Raw genomic sequence first — 24,047 nt, 5'->3', positions numbered from 1 at the left:
CCCCCCCAGGGGTGTTCAAACTTGACAGCTTTAAGACTTGTGGACTTCAACTCCCAGAATTCCTCCTCTTGCTCTTCATCTTGATGATGTCCGGATGGGCGCTGGAACCGGTTCTAAACAGCACTGTAGATTTGTGGAACCTCTTCTATAGAAGAGGTTAGAACTGGCAGGAACCCACCCCTGTCTTATAGGGACATCCCTGTAACCATCATGGAAAAGACATCACCAATAGCTCTATCCACAACTATCAAATGAAGAGAAACTGGATTTGATAATATTTCAGGATTCAAGAAGAATTTTAACATATCCACAGCATAAATGTATTCTTTTTGATGATGACCCGAATATAGCAGAACGAAACTGTTTTAAATGTGCTTCATCTGTCTGAACGATAACATCAGTCCGTTATGCGTAAAGGCAATTGGGTGGGGGTGGGGAGGGTATTTCATCAGCGACAATACCAGTTTTGCTTTACAAAGATGCAGATAACCACTAGATGGCACTTGTCAGCGGTATTTGTATCTCTTTGCTGCCACCTAGTGGATGCCCAATTGTAGTGTGACATTTTCATTGGCATAACAATAGCAAAAGAAATTCAGAGCATCCACCTTTTCACTCTGGAGCTAGGGAAGGAAATATTGGGAGGGGCAGATAGGCATTTTTCTGTCCTGCCACTGTATACATTGGATGGGCACATGGCAACTAGGCTGGGAAACAGATGGAACAGCATTCCAGGCAGATCTCAAGGCAGTCCGAGGACCCACAGCAATCTTGCAGCATCCCACAGCCCAAACCACAGGGGCAATTCCCACCCCCTGCCTCACCACAGCAGCCTTCCGATAGTGGCTCCCCTCCTTCCCCACCGCAGCAAGCCTCTAGGCAGCCACTACAGGCCCCACATTCCAGGAAGAGAGAGCAGACGGTCATGAACTCACAAAAGAGGCAGGCCAGAGCACAGAGAGTACAAGAATCTGGAGGAAAAGAAGAGGAGGAAAAAAAAGATTAGGAATGCAAGGGAACTCTGATTACTGCTCAATTACCCACAGATTTGCACATTGCTATTAGCCCTTCCTTCTGTTGTTCCTGCTAAAAAACAACAACTTGGAAGTCAGAAATCTTTTCTACTCCATCGGCATAGGATACACACAAACCAGGGGGTCCCCGCGAACCGGTTGGTCGGCGAACCTGGAAGTAAGTAACTTCCGGGAACGCCGAAGGATCCACCCGCCCGCCCGCGTTTCTTACCTGGATTTGACGAGTTCTGCGCTTCCACGCATGCGCAGAACGCATACAGCGCCTGCGCGATCCTCCAGGAGCAGCTGGAGCATCACACAGGCGCTAGTACGCATGCGTGCACTGCGCGCGTGCACGAGGACGCCGCCGGCCCTGTTCCAACCGGTTGGAACGGGGCGAGAAACCCACCCCTGACACAAACCTCTTCTGCTGGACCACTTCAAAGGGTGGGACGTTACATAAATTAGTGCAAATGAAAATCTGTAAGTTTGCACGTCGAAAAATAAGGTTCTCCTTTATCCCCTTGTAGGATGACGATGCCATGGTAGATCTATATAGATGCAGTTGGCCATTTATGTGTCATATAAACGTTATATGGAATGATTGTTCAAAACATGTGAGGAATTTTATCTTGTCCTTTATTGCAAGTAGTCCAAAGTGTAAGAAAGAAATGCAACACTTTAAAACGAAAACACGGTCCCCTGTTTCCCCTATCAAATTCTAAAAGGCCTGTGAACTACATCATGAATATTTGGTAAGGTTTTAAAAAACTTGGCTGTGCGCTCAAGCCTGGGGCTCTGAATGTGCTAATGACCCTGGCTTTATTGTTAATTATCTCTACTGCTGTATAAATTTATTTACATATTCAATTTCTATAGCCACCCATCTCAGTCAATGACACTGGGCAGCTTACAGTTCAAAAATATAATAAAAACATTTTAAAACACAATAAAAGCAATAAAAACGAAACACATTTTTTAAAATCCAAAGTAAATATGCATAGCAGCCAAGATATTTGGACAGATAACAATAAATCTAGGAAATGGGGCCCTTAGAACATCCAGCATCTCAGGTATGAAACACAGCCAGGATTTTAGAGCTTTACAAAAGCCCCAGAGGATTGGGGCTATTCTTATCTCCAAGGGGAGGATATTTTGCAGAACAGGGGCTCTTCGGCGGCTACTGCAAAAAAGGCCTACCTTCTAGACCGAGGGTGTCAAACTCAAGGCCCGTGGACTGAATCCGGCCTGCGATATGGTCGGATCTGGCCCGCACTGCCATCCTAGAAATTGTAAGGGGCCAGCCCACATTACTTCGGCCCGGGCCATGCCATCTGGGCAGATACACATGCGCGCAGGAGGTGGCGGGCCAATGTTGCCTCATCCATCGTTCACCCCTTGGCCGCCGCCACCTCCTCCTCTTCCTCATAGATCAGGGGAATGCAGGGGGACCATGTGAGTGACATCAAACTGGCCACGCCCTGGGCCACGGCCAGTCAGCTGTGACTACCTCAGCCACGCCCCTCCCCCCAGCCCCAAGAGGACTACCACAATGCTGATCCGGCCCTCAATGAAATCAAGTTTGACACCCCTGTTCTAGACCCTGACAGACAACACTCTTTGGCTGACAAGTTCTGCAGCATGTCCAATCTGCTAGATTGAGTTGGACAGGTGGAGACTCTTGGAAAAAGACAGTTCCAGAGGTGGGTTCCTACCAGTTTGCACCTATTCGGTAGAACCGGTTCGTCAAATCTACCGAACCGGTTAGAAGAGGTTCCACCAGTGGACCCGGAAAGCAGGCCACACCTACAGAAGAGGTTCCAAAAATTTTTGAAACCCACCACTGGTCCTTGGATATGATTATTCTATACTATCATGCTCCTATTTATAAAATTCAGTGCCTCTGTGAAAGGTAAGGATGACTACCGCGTTTGTGGTGCAATCAGAACATTGCGTGTGTTGAAGTTGTTTTAACGCAAACCAAAGATGCCTTTTAAAAAACAAGTTGACATCATATTCTTATGCATGCCAGTGCTGTGTGTGAGGTAATTTAAGGTGGTTCTGACAAGTGTCATCGGCATCTTCATATCCGGTCACATGGGTGGCAAGCCACTCCCATCCGGTCACATGGGTGGCAAGCCACTCCCACAAAGGAGGCCACACCCACAGAGTAGGTTTGAACAATTTTTGAAACCCACCACTGGACAGTTCCCTCAGGTAACCCAGCACCAAGCCACGTAGGGCTTTAAAAGTGACAGCCAGCATTTTGAATTGCAGCCAGAAACATATCAGTAACCAATGCAACTCACGCAAGAGTGGTATTACATATGCCGTATATCTGGCATGATTTACTATCGGTGCAGCTGCATGCTGTAATAATTAAGTTTCTGAATGCTCTCCAGGGGCAGCTCCATGTAGAGCATGTTGCAATGGTCTAAATGAGAGGTTTCAAGAGCATGATTTACTGTGAGCAGAGTCTCCTGGTCCAAGAGTGCGTACAATTTAGTGCACTTCCCGAAGGTGTGCAGAGGCTCTCTTAACCACAGCTGTCACCTGGTCTTTGAGGAGCAGTTGTGAGTGTTGGAGGACCCCCAGATTGAGCACTGGGTCTGTCTGGGGTAGTGCACCACATCCAGAACTAAAGATGGAAGAATCTCCTCTCTAGAAGGTATTAGCTAGTTAATTTCCTGATCAAAACTCTGATTCTCTGCATATCCAAATAGACCATAAAGCTAAATGCATCTCATAATTTCATTCTCATTTTCTAATGAACAAAGAGGAACAAAGGATAGGCTAAATGCATTATGAATTTCACATAAAGTCCAGGTTAATTTTACCATGCTTGCTATTTGGCTCAAGAGCCTCCACATACAAAGAGGCATATTTTTGTAATATGATTAATATGATCTTGCTGCTTGGAAATGTTTATTTCCTTACCATCTAGCAAAATAGGTTAGGATAGAACAGGATGGAACTTGACAGAGAAGCATGTTTAGTTACATTTTCTGCAGAGAAACTGGTTAGAAGAAAGATTAAAAAGAGCCCAAAGGCAAACCCAACGAGAGAGGGAGGGAGGGAGGGAGAGAGAGAGAGAGAGAGAGAGAGACTGACTGACTGACTGACTGACTGACACAGAGAGAGAGAGAAAGAGAAAGAAAGGAAGAAATAAATAAAGAAAAAAGAAAAAGAGTGAGAGATGAAAGAAAAAAGAAAAAAGGAACAGAGACAAAAGGAAGGAGAGAGAGAGAGAGAGAGAGAAAAGAAAGAAAGAAAGAAAGAAAGAAAGAAAGAAAGAAAGAAAGAAAGAAAGAAAAAACACATGGCCGGCAAGCCACTCCCACCAGGTCACATTGCTGGCAAGCCACTCCCACCAGGTCACATGACTGGCAGGCCACTCCCACAAAGGAGGCCACACCCACAGAGTAGGTTCCAAAATTTTTTGAAACCCACCACTGCCCAGAACTCTAAAAATGTCAGACTGTGCTCACCTGCTATAATGATCCCTGAAGAAAGTCAGTTAGTAGGAAGCCTCCATGGTAGCCGGGTTAATCAATGATAGCACAATTCAGACACTTCTAATGCAAGTTCCAGACACTCACCCCTCTGGTAGCAGAACTCCAGGGCTGATCCTTCAAGCTTGCAGCGGCAACAACAGCTGGAAGGGTCAGAATACAGCCCCAGGAGCCTTGAGTGACAGGCAGGCAGGCAGGCAGGCAGAGCAGAAAGAGTAGGGCACAAAAAGAAGAGGCAGGATATCAGAAAAATAGCAAAAGAGGCTAAGAGGATGGCAGCACACGCCTCTGTAGAAAGGAATATGACAGAGGAGAAGACAAGAGGTCGCATTTCCACAGTAGTGGGGTGAATTTGGCAACATCCTTGTACCTTATAAATCAATTCAAGCGTAGCTTTCTTGGCAAAAAAACAACATCTGAAGATACTTGCTTTGCATGCTAAGTTGAAACTAGCAGTGATTGAACTGGCTGGTACTTCGGATATCATGAAACTTAAACCCCATTTGTCAGAACCAGCAGTGCTAACAAAAGACCAAGGGTATAAAAATCCAAACAATCATGATACTGGACCAAAGAATTAGAACATTCAGTGTTTCTCCCTAAACTTCTGCAGCGCAGATTTGGAAGTTTTCTGTGCGTGCACATGCGTGTGTATGTAATAAGAATGAATGAAAAAAGAGGCCCATTTTAAACATACGAGAGGAGGATAAAATCAAGATTCTGATTCGCCAGTCTGCACATCTCATCTTTTTAATGAGCCCCTATGAGAAAGCTACCCCACATTACAGCTAAGGGACGTGTTCTGAATTCTCCTTTTTAGTTTATGCCTGTTTCTATTTTTGCATCTCTGGCCAAAAGCTATTAGGAACCTCCGGTCTTTGGCACTTAAATTCATTAAGCATAAAGGGTAAGAGCCACTCTACATTTTCAGGGCAGTCACGTGGCACAATCCAGTTGGAAGGGTACCATTTAAGAAGTCCACAAGTGGAACAACGGCACCCTTAAATGCTTCCTGGGCTGATGGTACACTGATGAAAGAAATGTCCTTCTGGGTTCAGCTCCAAGTGGGGAAAAAGACACTGGAGACATGGAGGCTGCTTGGAAAGATGGTTTATTGGTGGACAGGACCACATGGCTTGAGCCCTGAACAGAAAAGGTGATCACATGCTTCAATGTTGATGGAGAAGAAGAGAAGGGCGGAGGGAGGCGCTTGCTAGGCTCTTTATAACCTGTTCAGTCCCACCTCTCTGTTTCCTGTTCCTGTGTAAGAAATGTATTCTGATTGGTTGTCAGACTCCCATGGGCCCATGCAGGGGCAACTCTCTAGGCTGCGTTTTGAATCCAGGTTTGGCTGAGTTCTCAGATGCCATGTGGTCAGTGGGGGCCAATATTATCATGTTTTCCTGTAGCTGAGGTGGAGAAGTCTTTATTATGTAAAGTGGACTAGATTGGCCTTCTTAATGGCCCATTAACAAAGTGGGGATGGGCAGGAAGCTACAGGCAGCTATTCTGTCTTTTAAAACCTGTTTCTTTCTTTTCACATCCAGAGAAATATTCTGCCTTTTCAATATTTCCTAGGATATTTCATTTTTCTGGGAGAGGGCTGGGTGATAACTTCCTACAACACGGTATTCTTCAAGTCTTCTCATTGTCAGCTGAGTAGTGATTTAAGAGCTTTTTCTCTAGCCTCAATTAAAAAAAAAGTCAGCTTTGCTAATCATTCCGGAGATCTAGGCTGCAAAAATCCCACAATCACAGAAAACAGCAAAAGAGATACAAAGAACCCTATCGCTCACTGCAAATAAAACTGTGGGCAGAATGGAACCAACCAAAACTTCTCTGTTTTCCTGTTTTATAGCCCCCATGTTAGTCATTCCTGATCCTGGCCTTAGGACTTTTCCCAATGATTTTAAAATGCCCATTTCAGATTTTAAACGGTGTATCCACCCATGGAGAATGCTGATATGGCAAGGCTGCTCAAAAATGTTTCCTACCACATGGTCATTCTTCAGCAGCTTGATTTGATTTGATTAATTTTGATTTGATTTGATTTAATGAATTTATAGGCCGCCCAATCCCGAAGGACTCCGGGCGGCTTACAGAAAATAAAATTTAAAAAGTGAAGAGTTAAAAGAACGGAGGAAAACAGATTAAAAAACCACATCATGGACCCAGTCTAATCGGGGCTGGACCTCGGTCATGAGGTCAACAGCCCCAGGCCTGCCGGAATAGCCAGGTTTTGATAGCCTTTCGGAAGGCCATGAGAGTGGGTAGGGTCCGGATCTCTGGGGGTAGTTCATTCCATAGGGTCGGAGCAGCTACAGAGAAGGCCCTCCCCCAGGGAGCCGCCTGCCGACATTGTCTGGCTGACGGCACCTGGAGAAGGCCCACCCTGTGCGATCTTATTGGCCGTTGGGAGGTGTGCGGCAGAAGACGGTCTCGCAGATATCCGGGTCCTAGGCCATGTAGGGCTTTAAAGGTAATGACCAGCACTTTGAATCGCGCTCGGAGACCAATAGGGAGCCAGTGCAGCTCGCGGAGGATAGGTGTAATGTGGGTGTATCTTGGTACACCCAGTATCGCTCGCGCAGCTGCATTCTGGACTAGTTGTAGTCTCCGAACACTTTTCCGGGGCAGCCCCACGTAGAGCGCATTACAGTAGTCAAGTCTTGAGGTGACGAGGGCGTGAGTGACCGTTTGAAGTGCCTCCCGATCCAAATAGGGCCGCAACTGGTGCACCAGGCGAACCTGGGCAAAGGCCCCCCTGGTCACAGCCGACAAGTGATGTTCTAACATCAGCTGCGGATCCAGGAGCTTCCCTACCAGCCCCTCCCTCCGTGAACTCACCATCCCCGGCCACCTCCTGAATCTTAGAAGCTGTTGACTTGCAGCTCTTCTTACTGCTGGTGGTGCAGACGGAGGAAGTGGAGCTAATGCGCTGCTTCTTTGAGGCCTGGGGCTGCTGCTGCTTCACAGAAGCCTGAGGGGGAACCCCACAGCTACTGCTACAGGAGGCAAGGCGGAGAGGGACCTTCCCCTGTTGGGAAGACAAGCAGGCCGTAGTACTGCTGGCAATTGAAGGAGGAAGTTCTGCAACAAAATTGAAAAGAGGGCAGTGGTGGGTTTCAAAAAATTTTCGAACCTACTCTGTGGGTGTGGCCTCCTTTATGGGAGTGGCTTGCCGGCCATGTGACCTGGTGGGAGTGGCTTGCCGGCCATGTGTTTTCTCTCTCTCTCTCTCTTTCCTTCCTTTTGTCTCTCTGTCCCCTTTTCCTTTTCTTCTTTCATCTCTCTCTCTCTCTTTTCTTTTTTCTTTCTTTCTTTCTTTCTTTCTTTCTTTCTTTCTTTCTTTCTTTCTTTCTTTCTTTCTTTCTTCCTTCCTTCCTTCCTTCCTTCCTTCCTTTCTTTCTCTTTCTCTCTGTGAGTCTCTCTGTCTCTCTCTCTCTGTGTGTGTGAGTGGTGGGTTTCAAAAATTTTTGGAGCCTCTTCTGTAGGTGTGGCCTGCTTTCCGGGTCCACTGGTGGAACCTCTTCTAACCGGTTCGGTAGATTTGACGAACCGGTTCTACCGAACTGGTGTGAACTGGTAGGAACCCACCTCTGAAAGAGGGGTAGAGGTGCAGGGATGGCATCTGACCAATTTGTTATTCAGCTCATGGCAGAATAGCAGCTCAAACAGCAATTTCTTTTCTGTGGTTAAGAATAACTTTCTTGAGAAGTGGGGGGAAAATTTATAAACTTCCTTCCAAGCCCTTACTTACCTGGCAGGGGAGACACCATGATCACGATCACTTCCAAGCCCTGGTTCCAATCTCTACTTCAACCACTCTGATCAAAGTGACCATTCATATTTTTAAACAAAAAGTGAATTAATTCATGTCACCTGCTAATAATTACAACTAAGTTTAAATCAACATTTCAGGGAGTTGTGGGTTCAACACATCCCTTGTTGGGAAAGTATTTTATTTTATTTTTCTTTGCAAAAATCTATTAGCCGCCCATCTTACCTCCAGGTAATTCTGGGAGGCTTACAGTATTCTTTCACCACCAATGAGTAGTAGAGCCACTGCTCCTAGGATCCATTCAGAAGTTGGTAATAAAAGTAAAAAAGAAGAGAGAAATCCTCAAACACACAGGGACTAGTCAATTCAACCATGCTTAATTTAAATTTATATTAAACCAACTTTTGCAGGGCATTGCTTGGCACATCATAGAAAGGCCAAGTGGATCCTCTTGTCCCCAAACAACTTTGCCTATTGATGCTTTAAACAGGCATCATATATATATATAGATGAGCAATATAAATAGTGGTTGAAGAAAACATCTTGGAAACATTGATGTAGATCCAAAGTCGAAACCTCTGTACCTAAGCTTGGATCAATATGTATAGACTCCATAAATAATTGACAATCACAGTGGATTAAAGACCATTACAAAAGACCAATATAACTAAGAAGTCTATTTTGGGTTCTGCTTATTAGCTAACATTATTGATGTACTCCTTTTTTGCTCTTGTCCATACCATTTGAAAGGAAGAAGGACCAAATTTTCACTGGAGTTACACTCCTTAAACAAATAAATCTGGTTTTCAAGGAAAGATATATTCTCTAATGCTTTTTCATGCTCTGATCACTGAAAGCAGAAATAGCTACATCTCTCCTTTCATACAGACGTACGGATGTGGCTTTATTTGAGGAGAGGCAGAGTTCAATAATATCTATGCTACAGTCTTATATATACACTTAGCAAGAAACAGATCCCCTTGAATTAAATGAATTATTTCCAAAAAGACTATGTACAGAATTAGGACTGTGGGAAAGGAAACATTTACTGTGTGTGTTAGATCATGTAATTAGATCTCAAAACTATTTAGGTGCTTTTCATTGTAATATACCACAAGCAATCATAAAAAATGCTCTAGAATTGCACTGCAGTTTGGTAATTTACATTAGAGACACAACTTTGAAATTTACAGGGGAAGAGAAGGAAAGGGAAGGGGAAGGGGAAGGAACTCTGGGCAGTTGGTTTGTGTCCTCTTACTACTTATTTAGGCTCTTTTCAATTAAAAATTATATGAAATAAAGAAACATATGAAAAGATACTAAGGCAGCCCTGGCAGAGGACCTGCTATGAAGAGGGCTGTCTGACCTACAGAGCAACTGAAATTGACTACCTCTGGGTCACCACCAGAGGTGGGTTCCTACCAGTTTGCACCTATTCGGTAGAACCGGTTTGTCAAATCTACCGAACCGGTTAGAAGAGGTTCCACCAGTGGACCCGGAAAGCAGGCCACTCCTACAGAAGAGGTTCCAAATTTTTTTGAAACCCACCACTGGTCCTTGGATATGGTTATTCTACACTATCATGCTCATATTTATAAAACTCAGTGCCTCTTTAAGCGCTGCCTTGTCTCGCAGCCGGGGCCGCTCCGGGCCGCCGGCCGCTGGCACACGCTCCTGCGAGAGCCTCTGCGCAACGCCGGGAGGCCGCAGAGAAGCTTCGCTCTGCTTCTCACCCAGCCTTCCCCCAGAGGTGATCTGGGACTTCCAGCAGCGGAGCCTGGAGAAGCAGGCCGGGACAGCGGGCGGGCGGCAGCATCAGGGGCGGCGGGGCACTTTGCATCGCGGGAGCCGCCAAGCGCCCAGGTCTGCAGCAAAGAGCGAGCCTCCTCCTTCTCCCCCACTCCTCTCTCTTCTGAAGCACGCCCTCCGAAATAACCCGCCCAACGTAAGCGTGCTCAAGAAGACATGATTCGCTGCTTCCAGATCAGGAGGCGGGAGAATTAGTGCCTCTTTTGCATCTGAACTTTTTTGCCTTTTAACTCTTTCTTAACTTTTAGAAGGCGAAAAATTCCTTATGGAAAGGAGGCCCCGAGTTCTCTCGCCTCCTGCTTTGGTTAACACTAAGCAGACGCCAAGCCACTGTGACCTGGAATCTGGTAGCGACTATCTTGGCTTTAATTATTTAAAAAAATATATTTAAATTTCTTTCTTTTTCCTGAGGAGACTGGTGAGGCTCCGCCTCCCTTGCCTCTAGTGACTGCACGTCCCTGGTTCATGGAAACAGAGTGGTTTAAAACAGAATGGGAGAAATGACAGTAATGATGGGAACTCAGGAAATGAAATAGAAATGGCCAGGCTAAAGAATGAGAGAGAAATGGTTGAGGTAGAGGTTAGGTAATTCCCAGAAGGGGATCGGTATGCACAATATTCCTCTGAACGCACTACTTATTGCCCACCTGCATTCATAGTCAAAGCAACAGTTGGCAAAGCATTATGAATTTTATGCACCTTGACAATGTGGTAAGATGGTATCAACTTAAGGGAGAAAATGGTAGATGTCTGAAGATGTCTGGAGAGGGGGATCGAGGCTGTGAATGGGACCCCTTCTCCTCCTTTCTGCTGCTGCCCGCCCGCCCACCACCGAATAATTCTTCCTCACCGAGCATGTCCGGCTGCTGTGGGGAAGGCTGCTCCTACGAGATCCTCAGCCGGAGGACCAAATTTGGGGAGAGCCAGCAGGCTCACTTGGGCACTCCGTGCAGAGGCTGCTGCCATTGAGGTGCTCCTTCCGCGCCCTCCAAAATAACCCACCCAACGTAAGTGTGCCTTCCTCGTGGCTCCTCTTGACCAACAAACGATTTCTTTTTCCACAGTCGCTCAACTGCAAGGCATGATTTGCTGCTCCCAGATCAGGTGGCGGGAGAATCACGTGCCTCCTTTGCATACAGAATTTTTCGCTTTTTAACCCTTGCTTAACTCTTAAAAGGCGAAACATTCCTTATGCAAAGGAGGCCCATAGTTCTCTCGCCTCCCCCTACAGTTAACACTAAGCAGATTCAAAGTCACTATGACTTAGAGTCTGGCAGCAATTACCTTGGCCTTTTTTAATTATTTTAAAAATTCTTTCCTTTTCCTCATGAGACTGGTGAGGCCCCGGCTCCCCTGCCTCCAGTGACTGCACGTCCCTGTTTGAAGCCAGTCTCACGTATGGGCTGGGAATGGAAGTGAAGCGAATGTGATGAAAACAAGGCAGAGACTGAAGCAGATATACTTGCCTGAGCTTTGTTAAGGTGCAAGTGAGGACAGGGCACAAGCTCTCAGGAGAAAGTATACGCATTTTCTCCAAAGCAATATCGCAAGGGATTATGCCTCACACAACCTATAGAACCTTTCGGATATAACCTTGAAGAAGGAATGCAAGGGTGGCTACCTAAATATTAGCTCAGCTCTGGAAAAGAAAGATTGAGAACGAAATTCCAAAGGGCCCTGCCTTGATTCCTTTTGTATAACAGGAGAAAGAGAGAAGCTCTGTCAGGCTCTCAAGAGGCTGTTATTATACCTTGCGGCTATAAAGTAGAGTTCTACTAGTCCTTGTGGAGTATGTTTCCTGACCTGGTATATCTCAAGGGACTGACTCTACTATCCCGTGCACAACAAGGCTGAGATAGATCTCAAGCTGTGGCTAACCCTTAGTAGGACTAATGTGTTCTTCTAGTATAATTTAGCCCAGAGAATGCAAGCCTCTTGGTCTTTATTTCTACAGAAACTAAGGGACTCTGAAATAAATTTTAAAAAATGATGAGGGAACGAGTCCTGTTAATTGCAGCTAAGCCAGGGCAAAGCAACGTTGATGCTTAGTCATGCAATTAATAATATTTTTGAACGATAAGAAGAGAGGAGTGACTACTGCAGAGGTGGGTTCCTACCAGTTCGCACCTATTCGGCAGAACCGGTTCGTCAAATCTACCAAACCGGTTAGAAGAGGTTCCACCAGTGGACCCGGAAAGCAGGCCACACCTACAGAAGAGGTTCCAAGAATTTTTGAAACCCACCCCTGGTCCTTGGATATGATTATTCTACACTATCATGCTCATATTTATAAAACTCAGTGCCTCTGGGAAAGGTAAGGATGACTACTGCGTTTGTGGTGCAATCAGGACATTGCGTGTGTTGGAGTTGTTTTAACGCAAACCAAAGATGCCTTTTAAAAAACAAGTTTACATCATATTCTTATGCATGCCAGTGCTGTGTGTGAGGTAATTTAAGGTGGGTCTGACAAGTGTCATCGGCATCTTCATATCCGGTCACATGGGCGGCAAGCCACTCCCATCCAGTCACATGGGTGGCAAGCCGCTCCCACAAAGGAGGCCACACCCACAGAGTAGTTTCGAACAATTTTTGAAACCCCACCACTGGACTACTGGAATGGCACTGTGACAGGACAAGTGTTTAAGCCAATGTATCAATAAAGGAGAACATTTGGAGCTCAGGGTTGAAATGAGAGGTCCTTGATGCTCTCTGAGCTTGGTTGCTTTCTTGCAGACATTTCACTACCCAAACTAGGCAACATTATCAGTGCTAATAAGGAGTGAGGTTTATTCTCTGAGAGCACTGCTGATGTTACATTGTTTGGGTAATGAAACATCTTGCAAGAAAATACCCAAACTCAGAGAGCATTAAGGACTCTCCATTAAGTCAGTGTTTCTTCACCTTGGAGACTTTAACATCTGTGGACTTCAACTTCCAGAATTTCTCAGCCAACTTCCCCCCCCCCCCCCCCCACATCAAATCTGGATTTCTCCATTTTAGCAGAGATGCGCTACATGTCTCCAAGAACAGCAGCTTGTGGAAGAAGACTGATGGATTCTGAGAACAACATGAGGGCCCAGAGCCTCTAAATAATGGGGTGAAAAACTGGTTCCACTACAAATGCGCGCACAACAAAAGCGCGCCTGACTAAACCGCGGTGACAAAACCGTGCGATGAATGAGCGACTAATTAGCCCTAAAGCGCGCCGACAGAAGCGCGCCAACAGAAGCGCGCTGTAACGGAACCCTAAACCTAACCCTAAACCTAACCCTAAACCTAACCCTAACCCTAAACCTTACCTTAAATTAAAATCGCGCTGTTGTCGGCGCGCTGTTGTCGGCGCGCTGTTGTCGGCACGCTTTTGACATCGCGGTTTTAGCGCCGCGGTGTTGTCGGCATGCTTATGACGTTCGCGCTTTTGTCGGGTCACGGAAAAACTGATATTTGCTTGTCAGTTTTCAGCTCTTCCACACCACCCTGGGTTTTTTTTTTAAGGTGAATTTTATTTGCATTTCTTTCAGACGGGCTGTGATAATGGAAATAAACCAGAAGAAAAAGATGACACAATGTCCCCCCGGGGCCTCCCATTTCTGATTTTGCAAATGCCCTTGGGAAGTCCTTGTTTGTCCAGTCCTTCATGTCCCTGCCCTGAGGCCCAGCACAGACCGTATCTTTATGCCACAGCGCTTCCTTTTCCAAGGGAGAGATATCAGGAATGAAGCCTGCCAGGAAGCCATGTCATCTGAAGCAAAGCCAACTGATGCCAGCCATGGGCAAATCTTTTGTGTGAATGACAGACCAGTCTGGCTTATGGGGGACAGTAGATCAAGATGCACAATTGGATGGCTTGCTTTGATATTCAATGAGAGGAATGTATATGAGATTTTCACCTTCAGAGAAGGATGTTCACCACTCAGAGAGGACCCGCAATCTGGGCGTCCTCCTGGATACACGGCTTAGTTTAGAAGAACACCTGACGGCCGTGACCAGGGGGGCCTTTTACCAGGTCCGCCTGGTACGTCAGCTGCACCCCTTCGTGGATCGGGATGCTCTGTGCACAGTCACTCATGCCCTCGTCCTTTCTTGCCTGGACTATTGTAATGCTCTCTACATGGGGCTGCCCTTGAAGAGCACCCGGAAGCTTCAACTGGTCCAGAATGCAGCTGCGCGGGTTATCATGGGGGCACCTAGGTGCTCCCATGTTACACCCCTTTTAGGCGGCCTGCACTGGTTGCCGGTTGTCTTCCGGGTGCGATTCAAGGTACTAATTATGACCTTTAAAGCGCTCCATGGCTTAGGCCCAGGGTATCTGCGAGACCACCTACTGCCACCGGTAGCCTCCCATCGTCCAGTGCGATCCCACAGAGTTGGCCTCCTCAGGGTGCTGTCGGCCAGACAGTGTCGGCTAGGGGGAGAGCCTTCTCTGTGGGAGCGCCTTCCCTCTGGAATGAGCTGCCCCCGGAGCTTCGTATAATCCCCGACCTCCGGTCCTTCCGACGCACCCTAAAAAGTTGGCTTTTCCAGCAAGCCAGCCTGGCCTGAACAAAAGAAAATAAATTATTGATCACTGTTAATTTTAATTCGATTTTTTAAAAAACTGTCATTGTCAATTTTAATTGGGTTTGGGATATTCCATTTAATATTTTTTTAAACTCTTGTATTATGTGTTTCTTTTAATGTTGTACACCGCCCTGAGTCCTTGGGAGAATGGCGGCATATAAATCTAATAAACCTAAACCTAAACCTTTGATATCCCAGCCAATCCAACCATCCTATTTGAAAAGTACAACTCAGACTGAAGTATTCCCATGCAAGGGGGTTGAATGGCTCCTAGGTCAGATTGATTTATATTCCCAAATCATTGTCCCTCTTTGGCAGTTGAGCTATTTTCAGTTTCAGTTTTCAGTTTGCCGCCCTTTTCCCTGGGGGGACTCAGGGCGGCTCACAGTTCAAAGGGGGGGGGGAGGGCAAACAATTTACAACATAAAGACACAACATCATTTAAGAACTCAACAGTCATACAATTCGAGTAGGGGTTAGAGTCTTTAACCCCAGGCCTGCTGGGATAGCCAGATTTTAAGGGCGGTGTGGAAGGTCTGGAGGGTGGTGAGGGTCCGGATCTCCACGGGGAGTTCGTTCCAGAGGGTCGGAGCAGCCACCGAGAAGGCTCTCCTCCGGGTAGTTGCCAGTCTACACTGGCTGGTTGATGGAATTTGGAGGAGGCCTAATCTATGCGATCTTATCGGTCTAGTGGAGGTAATTGGCAGGAGGCGGTCTCTCAAGTACCCAGATCCAATACCATGAAGGGCTTTGTAGGTGACAAGTAGCACCTTGAAGCGCACCCGGAGATCAACAGGCAGCCAGTGCAGCTTGCAGAGGATAGGTGTTACGTGGGTGAATCGAGGTGCACCCACGATCGCTCGCGCGGCCGCATTCTGGACCAGCTGAAGTCGCCGAATGCTCTTCAAGGGCAGCCCCATGTAGAGCACATTGCAGTACTCCAGCCTAGAGGTCACAAGGGCACGAGTGACTGTTGTGAGGGCCTCCCGGTTCAGGTAGGGACGCAACTGGTGCACCAGGCGAACCTGGGCAAATGCCCCCCTGGTTACAGCTGACAAATGGTGTTCAAAAGTCAGCTGAGGATCCAGGAGGACTCCCAAGTTGCGAACCCTATCTGAGGGGCGTACAATTTGACCCCCCAGCCTGAGAGATGGAACACTTGGCCAATTCGTGGGAGGGAAGCACAACAGCCACTTGGTCTTTTCTTTTCAACTACAATGCAGGAGACTTTCGAAGCCGCTTTTCATCTGGAAATGCTGGACCTTGTGGGGGCTGTGGGAGGCTCTGTTGGTACTGGATTCTGGAAGGAATGCTTGCCTCACTCCTCCTCCTGATTCCTGAGCTCCAACTGCCCTACCTGGGCATTAAAGGGGAATCCTGGCTCAACAGCATTGCATCTTCTCAGTAGCCCAGAGTAAGGGGAGCAGGTGTGAAATTGACAAGATTCTATACTGTGTTCGGTCCCCTTTTAGCTGCTATAGACCAGTGATTTCAGCTCCCTGTTCTTTTGTGAGACAGGGAAGTATGAAGTATGTTCATGTGGAAGTTCCTTTATTTGTACTCTCTAGCTAGCAACTATCCTTGGGAGTATTTTTCTATACTAGTATACTATTCATTCAAAACCTGCCATATCGAAGCATTGCCTAAACACCAAAATTGTCATTTGTGATGACAATTACATGTCATACATGTCATAATAAAAGCTGCATTAACAAACAGAATGAATTAGAAATTAAAAGTCAATTTAAGGGACATTTAGCAAATATTTTAATTCATCTTAATTAAGACTGCAGGATTGTTTATAGAGAATAATGTCCTAGTAAAAATCTCATCAAGTGACAAATAATTACTTTAAATCTCCAAATCACTTATCATAAATTGGGTTCAGTGGATTCTGTAATCTGTAAGAAATGTATAGTTAAAAATAGCTGTGTAACATGGGCGTAATATTCTTCACAGCAGATTAACAACAGATTCCACCTCCCTCTAAATTGTGCTTTTGACCTCCGCATCTTTTAATTGGGCCATGGTATTTGGTTGTGTATAGTATTTTATTTATGTTTGTACAGGTTTTTTTTTATGATTATAAACTGCCCAGAGTTATCCTGAGGAATTGATGGGCAGCCAATATATATATATATATACATTTTCTCCCGCGTAAAATTGGAGATGTCTTGGCGACGTTTCGACGAAGTCTCATTCGTCATCTTCAGGCTTCTTCAGGCTTGATGCTTCCAGGAGCAAAGACATCTCCAATTTTACGTGGGAGAAAACCCGAATAACTAGAGAACTACATACTAACACCCGCGAAAACCTCAGAAAACGTATATATATATATATATATATATATATATATATATATATATATATATATATATATATATATATATATATATATATATATATATATCTATATCTATATCTATATCTATATCTATATCTATATCATCTATATCTATATCTATATCTATATCTATATCATCTATATCTATATCTATATCTATATCTATATCTATATCTATATCTATATCTATATCTATCTATCTATCTATATCTATATCTATATCTATCTATATCTATATCTATATCTATATCTATATCTATATCTATATATATATATATATATATATATATATAGATATACACATACATACACACACACAAACACACACACACACACACACATACTATATTGCCAAAAGTATTCGCCCACCTGCCTTTACTCGCATATGAACTTACTGTATGTGACATTCCATTCCTAATCCATAGGATTTAATATGATGTCAGTCCATCCTTGGCAGCTATAACAGCTTCAACTCTTCTGGGAAGTCTGTCCACAAGGTTCAGGAGTGCATTTATGGGAATTTTTGACCATTCTTCCAGAAGCGCATTTGTGAGGTCACACACTGATGTTGGGCGAGTTTACGTGGCCTACCACTTCGTGGCTGAGTTGCTGTCGTTCTGAAACACTTCCGCGTTCTTATAATACAGCTGACAGTTGACTGTGGAATATTTAGGGGCGAGGAAATTCCACCACTCCTATCACAGTTCCACGCCCGGAATTCACTGAACTCCTGAGAGCCACCCATTCTTTCACAAATGTTTGCAAAAACAGTCTGCATGCCTAGGTACTTGATTTTATACACCCGTGGCCATGGAAGTGATTGGAACACCTGATTCTGATTATTTGGATGGGTGAGCGAATACTTTTGGCAATAAAGTGTATATATTTACAATTAATTAATTAATTCCTAGCTAGCTAGCCTTAGTGGACCAATGTAGATGTCAGTCTGATTCCAACTCATGTGTTCTGTACAGCAATAAAACTGTTTCTTGAAAAACCAATTCATTTTAAAACGCCCATGTTCACTGGGGATTATAGCAGCTGTAAACCAATGCATCAGGACTACCTTTAATCCATGAGTATATCTCTCAATATCTGCCAACTTGATGTACTGTGATCTTTTGATAACATAGTTACCAGTGAAAGATCAGTTAAAGCACAGAGGCACTAGATAGTAGTACCCGTTCAACCTTAGCCATTGTCAAATAAAGCTAAGCAGAGTCAGTTCAGGTTACTATTTGAATGGGACACCAACCCTAGAATTGTTAGTTAAGCTGAAAAAAATCCAGCCTGGAAGAGGCAGTGGCCGACCATTTCCATATTATGAATTCAACTGAAGATAATTATTATTTTTTTTATAAGCATGTATATATTAACAATATGAAAAACAACTGAGACAGTGACATGTAAGGTAGAACTCTGGGGTATTATTGATAAAGGCAATACATCTGACATAAAAATCCCAGTAACAGAAGAAGCAAGTAAAATCTTACGTTTTGAAAAACACTAGCATGATTGCCAAAATGTCCAGAGAAATGCAGATGCCTTTACTTGGTGCCAAGAGGACTGTGGTGCCAGGCAAGCCTTTTGGGGAAGGGTGCTTTGCGTGATATGCCACCCCCCACCCCGCAATCCAGAGCATCACAAATCTACCTGCCCAGCTATGCCAACTGAAAAGCTCCACCTACACTAAGTCCTTCCCTTCTCCTCCCTTTTTTTTTTTTTTGTGCCTTCAAGTCAATCTTGATTCCTGGCAACTGTCTGGACAAGTCGCTGTATTTTGCTTGCCGAGATTTTAGAAGTGGGTTGCCATTGCCTGCTTTCCCGGGCTGAGAGGGAGTGTGTGGCCCAAAGTCACCCAGGTGGTTTTGTGCCTAAGGAAAGTGGGGCTACGGGCTCTTCCTTTTGGTATCTGGATGCCTTAACTCCTTTTGGCATCCGGATACCAAAAGGAAGAGCCCGTAACCCCACTTTCCTTAGGCACAAAACCACCTGGGTGACTTTGGGCCCCAACATTTTAGCAATAATAGCAATAGCAATAGCAGTTAGACTTATATACCGCTTCATAGGGCTTTCAGCCCTCTCTAAGCAGTTTACAGAGTCAGCATATTGCCCCCAACAACAATCCGGGTCCTCATTTTACCCACCTCGGAAGGATGGAAGGCTGAGTCAACCTTGAGCCGGTGAGATTTGAACAGCCAAATTGCAGAACTGCAGTCAGCTGAAGTAGCCTGCAGTGCTGCATTTAACCACTGCGCCATCTCGGCTCATAACATTTTTCTATGAGGGAGTATTAAACATTTGCCTGTGGAGAAAATGATGAGAAATAGAAATATATTACTTGGGCGATCCAGACCGTTTTTGCGCGACCCAGAAGGCTGTTATTGCTTAGTGTTGCCAGACTCACTCACCTGAATCAGGAGCGACCTGAATGGCACCCACTGTGTCCTTTATGGGTTCTGTATGGCTTCTGTCAATCCTGTCCAATACAAGGGAGTTCATGGCTGACATCTGGGAAATAAAAATGTGGAGCAGAAGAGAAGAACGCATTCAGAGGTGGGTTCCTACCAGTTCGCACCTATTCGGTAGAACCGGTTCGTCAAATCTCCCAAACCGGTTAGAAGAGGTTCCACCAGTGGACCCGGAAAGCAGGCCACACCTACAGAAGAGGTTCCAAAAATTTTTGAAACCCACCACTGGAGGAGAGAGAGAGAGAGAGAGAGAGAGAGAGAGAGAGACAGACAGACACGGAGAGAGAATCACATAGAGAGACATAGAGGGAGGGAGGGAGGGAGGGAGGGAGGGAGAGGCAAAGACACACACACACACACATAGACAGACTCACACAGAGAGAGAAAGAGAAAGGAAGGAAGGAAGGAAGGAAGGAAGGAAGGAAGGAAGGAAGGAAGGAAGGAAGGAAGGAAGGAAGGAAGGAAGGAAAGAAAGAAAGAAGAAAGAAAGAAAAAGTGAGAGAGAGATGAAGAAAAAAAAGAAAAAAGGGACAGAGAGACAAAAGGAAGGAAAGAGAGAGAGAGAGAGAGAGAGAACACATGGCCGGCAAGCCACTCCCACCAGGTCACATGGCCGGTAAGCCACTCCCACAAAGGAGGCCACACCCACAGAGTAGGTTCAAAAATTTTTTGAAACCCACCACTGAACGCATTGCATTACATTTAAGTTTGAACCATCCTGGGAAGGGATACAAAATAAAATGTCTCCCTTTGCAAAACTAATCTGATTGTCTGCCAAGGGAAAGATCAGTTGTTCCTGAAAGAAGAGGGAAGCAGGGGAAACAAAGGGGGTCTTTTTTTTTCTGGCCAGATTCCCAAATCTGACCTGAGATCAGAAAAGAAATCGGTGTATTTATACAACCCATTGAGTGGTAATTTAGACTGCAACCTACAAAGGAGCTCTCTGCTGGATTCAAATGCGCGACCTACTTCGCCATTAAAATGGACTATAACATTTGACAGTTGTGTGCAACTGGAAGCTGGGCCTGGTACAAATTAAAGGATGAAGCCAGGGTCCCCTGGGTTGCTGCTGCTGTTTCCTGAGTTTTCATCACACTCCTAACCAGCCCTGTCAGTTCAAAGCCCTTGGCGGGAGGGGGAAACAGGAAACAACAGGTCCATTAACCTCCCACCCCCGCTGGGGCTAAAATAACAGGAGGAGGCAACACAGCAGGAACAAAAGCGTCAAGAAGGCTGGACCCCTGGGTTTGGGGCACAGAGAACCACCTAGTTTTAGCAGGCAGGAGCAGAGGATAGTAGGGAGAACGAAGCCATTTGTACCGCCATCCCTTTTTCTTTTTCGTGGCAGGTCTGGGTCTTAAGAATTGATGTCTGATAGGCGGAAATTCAGGGCCAGCATTTTCTACAATATTGCGGAGAGAGGAAAAGCATCTGTGCTAAATGTTTGCTTACTGTTTTCATTTTAAAGTCCAATTTTGAATTTAGAGGGAAACAGGCAATCAAGTCTATTCTCTATCTATTCTAGTTAAATCCCTCATGCTTACTTCTCCCACAAACTCTTGTTTCCTAAAAGTGTTTATTTTTTTATGGTTTAGGCCTATTTCCAGATGATGCGGGGTTAACATTTCCACTGTTACTTTAAAAAGCTTCGCTGGTTATCACCTTTAAAGCCCTACATGGCCTAGGACCCGGATATCTACGAGACCGTCTTCTGCCGCATACCTCCCTAAGACCAATAAGATCGCACAGGATGGGCCTTCTCCAGGTGCCATCAGCTGGACAATGCTGGCTGGTGACGCCTCGGAGTAGGGCCTTCTCTGTTGCTGCTCCGGCCCTATGGAATGAGCTACCCCCAGAGATCCAGACCCTATCCACTCTCATGGCCTTCCGTAAAGCTATCAAAACCTGGCTTTTCCGGCAGGCCTGGGGGTCTTGACCTCTTGATTGAGGTCCAGCCCCGCTTAGACTGGGTGCATGTTGTGTTTCTTTTAATTTTGTTGTGTCTTATTGTTTTAATCCCTTTTTAATATTTCTTATTTCTATAAGCCGCCCGGAGTCCTCCGGGATTGGGCAGCCTATAAATTCAATAAATGGAAATGGAAATGGAAATTTTTGAAGACCAACTTGAAAAAAGCTTGTCTACAGGTAGTGAAAGACCCAGAGGTGGTATTCAGCGGGTTCTGAACAGTTCTGGGGAACCGGTAGTGGAAATTTTGAGTAGTTTGGGGAACCGGTAAATACCACCTCTGACTGGCCCCGCCCCATCTATTCTCTGCCTCCAGAGTCCCAGCCGATTGGGAGGAAATGGGGTTTTTGCAGTAATCTTCCCCTGGAGTGGGGAGGGAATGGAGATTTTACAGGATCCTTCCCCTGCCGCACCCATCAAGCAATGCCCACAGAACCGGTAGTAAAAATTTTTTTGAAAGAGCCACTCACTTTCTGAATTGTACTAAGAGGCAACTAAATTAAATGTAAAACAAGTGTTGTTTGCTGAATGTTTGTGTCCGAATTAGCCATTTTAATGTCTTCCATACCTTGACATATTTTGCATGATAGACAACAAAGAATTACTGTTTCAATCAAAGACTAGTATACAGTGACATAACCCTGTTAATATAAGGATTACAGATGTTTCAATAGTAAATGAAACATAACATTACAAACATAATGATTAAAACATTGCAGCTCTTAATGTATAAGTAAAAATTATTGCAGCATTACTAAGCTAGATAAAATGCAGTCTGTAATCTATAAGGATGTAAAACAGTTAATTACGACAAGAATAAAATTGTTAAACTGTCTAAGGCATTTCAAAAAATCAACATCAGTGTAATTCTAAGTAATATAATCTTTAATTCTAATCATTATACTCTAACGCATATAATAAAAATAAATGTATAGTCCTCTTTTACTTTTGGTCTGGCTTGTTCCTATTACTCAGTTTTTATTCATTATGACACACATTCACTATACTAGTCACCATGGAATTAGGAGAGATGGTGACGGCTGAAATAACATTTACCAATTAGCCAATGCCCTTTAAATTTGCAACGTTGTGGATTCTCATTGGTTATATTCAGATAGTCAAGTTGGAGCCATTTAGAATAAAACACAAAGTAAATCTCTAAATTTAGGAAGAAAGATGCAAAAAGAAAAGCAAAATGAGCAAAAAACTAAAAAAACCAACAACACAGAAGTGCTCCTCATTTATCAAAGACTGGGTCTAAAGTTTCAGTCTTTCTTCTAGTCTAGAACTGCATATCACACATCCTGTATATTTTTTTCCCCTGTTCTACTGCAAATCCTTTAAAAGGGGAAATCATATGTTAGGATCCACTTCTCAGCTAACATGAAATAGAAATGCATAATTGCGTGCCACTACAACATGCAAGCATTCCAACTTATATCAACATGTAAAAAAAAGCCAGAACGTTTCTTTTTTAAATAGCTGCTAGATGAACTGTTGCATATAAAAGGGCAGGATGCAAGCATTTTGAAAAATAGGCAACAGGCATTGCATATCTGTTGTGTATATGCACATCCACACATCCACTCCCACCTCCCACAAACCTCTGTCCTAGTGAGATCCCAATGTACCTGTTAAGGCAAGCAATTCACAGCTGCAGGTTCTCTTCAGAATTCCAGGATGCTTTGACCAGGCTCCCTGATTTACAAGCTGTGAACCTTTGCCGTTTGGGAGAAACTCTGTTCAATCTGCTTCATCCATCAGGGTCTGGCTGATGCTCCAATTTCTCTGTCGTCATCACATCCTGATTGTAGCTCAGCATGGTGGTTGGGGAGGAAAAACAAATATCGGGTCATAAAAAGTAGCCACTCCCATCCCTCTGCCTTACTATTGGGCTGGGCAGGGGTCCAGGGGAATGGACAGGAAACCCTTTTTATCTCTGCAAAATTCCACCAGACTGGAAAGTGTTCCACCTCCTCCTCACCAAGATGTATATTTTTTCATGTTATAGAATAGTTACATCTTGTTCCAAAATGAACATTTTACGGGCAGTCCTCAACTTACGACCACAATTGAGCCCAAAAGTTATGTTGCTAAGTGAGAGACTTAAGTGACTCACTTTTCCCCATTTTACGACCTTTCTTGCCGCAGTTGTTAAATTAGTAGCATGGTTATTCAGTGACTCTTGCTTCCCCATTGACTTTGCTTGTTAAAAAGTCCACAAAAGGTGATCACATGACCCTGGGACACAGCAACTGTCATAAACATGAGTCAGTTGCCAAGCATCTGAATTTTGATCACATGACCCTCAGAATGCTGCTATGGTTGAAAGCAGAGGTGGGTTACTCCCGGTTCAGCCCGGATCAGCCAAATTGGTAGTAGCAGCAGCAGGAGGCCCATCCACCTGGACGCTTCTACGCATGCGCAGAAGCATCGTGCGTGCACACGAGCGCGCGCACATGCACAAGCGAAACGATAGTAAAAAAAAAAGGACAACCACTGGTTGCAAGTGTGAAAAAACAGTCGTAAGTTACTTTTTTCAGTGATGTTACAACTTTGAATGGTCACTTAAGTGAACTGTTGTAAGTCTA

The 24,047-nt window shown here is 44.8% G+C and overlaps 1 protein-coding gene across 1 annotated transcript; it reads right to left on the bottom strand.

The window, feature by feature from the left end:
• Positions 1 to 345: 345 nt before the first annotated feature.
• Positions 346 to 19,530, bottom strand: LOC148048351 (uncharacterized). Its single transcript, XM_087707925.1, has 3 exons — positions 19,431 to 19,530; positions 7,373 to 7,615; positions 346 to 971 (listed from the first exon to the last, which is right to left on the bottom strand). Exons 1-3 carry the CDS (start codon positions 19,528 to 19,530, stop codon positions 703 to 705), a joined length of 612 nt encoding a protein of 203 aa, XP_087564051.1. The 3' UTR covers positions 346 to 702.
• Positions 19,531 to 24,047: the final 4,517 nt, after the last annotated feature.

Source organism: Thamnophis sirtalis, unplaced genomic scaffold (genome assembly GCF_051295495.1).
Source record: "Thamnophis sirtalis isolate CommonGarterSnake01/CBP01778 unplaced genomic scaffold, rThaSir2_p1.2 scaffold_3, whole genome shotgun sequence".
NCBI lineage: Eukaryota > Metazoa > Chordata > Lepidosauria > Squamata > Natricidae > Thamnophis > Thamnophis sirtalis.
Note: the sequence above shows the minus strand (reverse complement) of the source record. Positions and strands in the feature narration are given on the sequence as shown.

Excerpts from the sequence above, each read along its gene's own strand:
- LOC148048351 (XM_087707925.1), bottom strand. The coding sequence starts at position 19,530 with ATGTCAGCCATGAACTCCCTTGTATTGGACAGGATTGACAGAAGCCAT. Across the intron at positions 7,616-19,430 it reads TCAGGTCGCTCCTGATTCAG|AACTTCCTCCTTCAATTGCC; the intron begins GTGAGTGAGTCT and ends ATTTTGTTGCAG. Across the intron at positions 972-7,372 it reads TCAGGAGGTGGCCGGGGATG|ATTCTTGTACTCTCTGTGCT; the intron begins GTGAGTTCACGG and ends CTTTTCCTCCAG.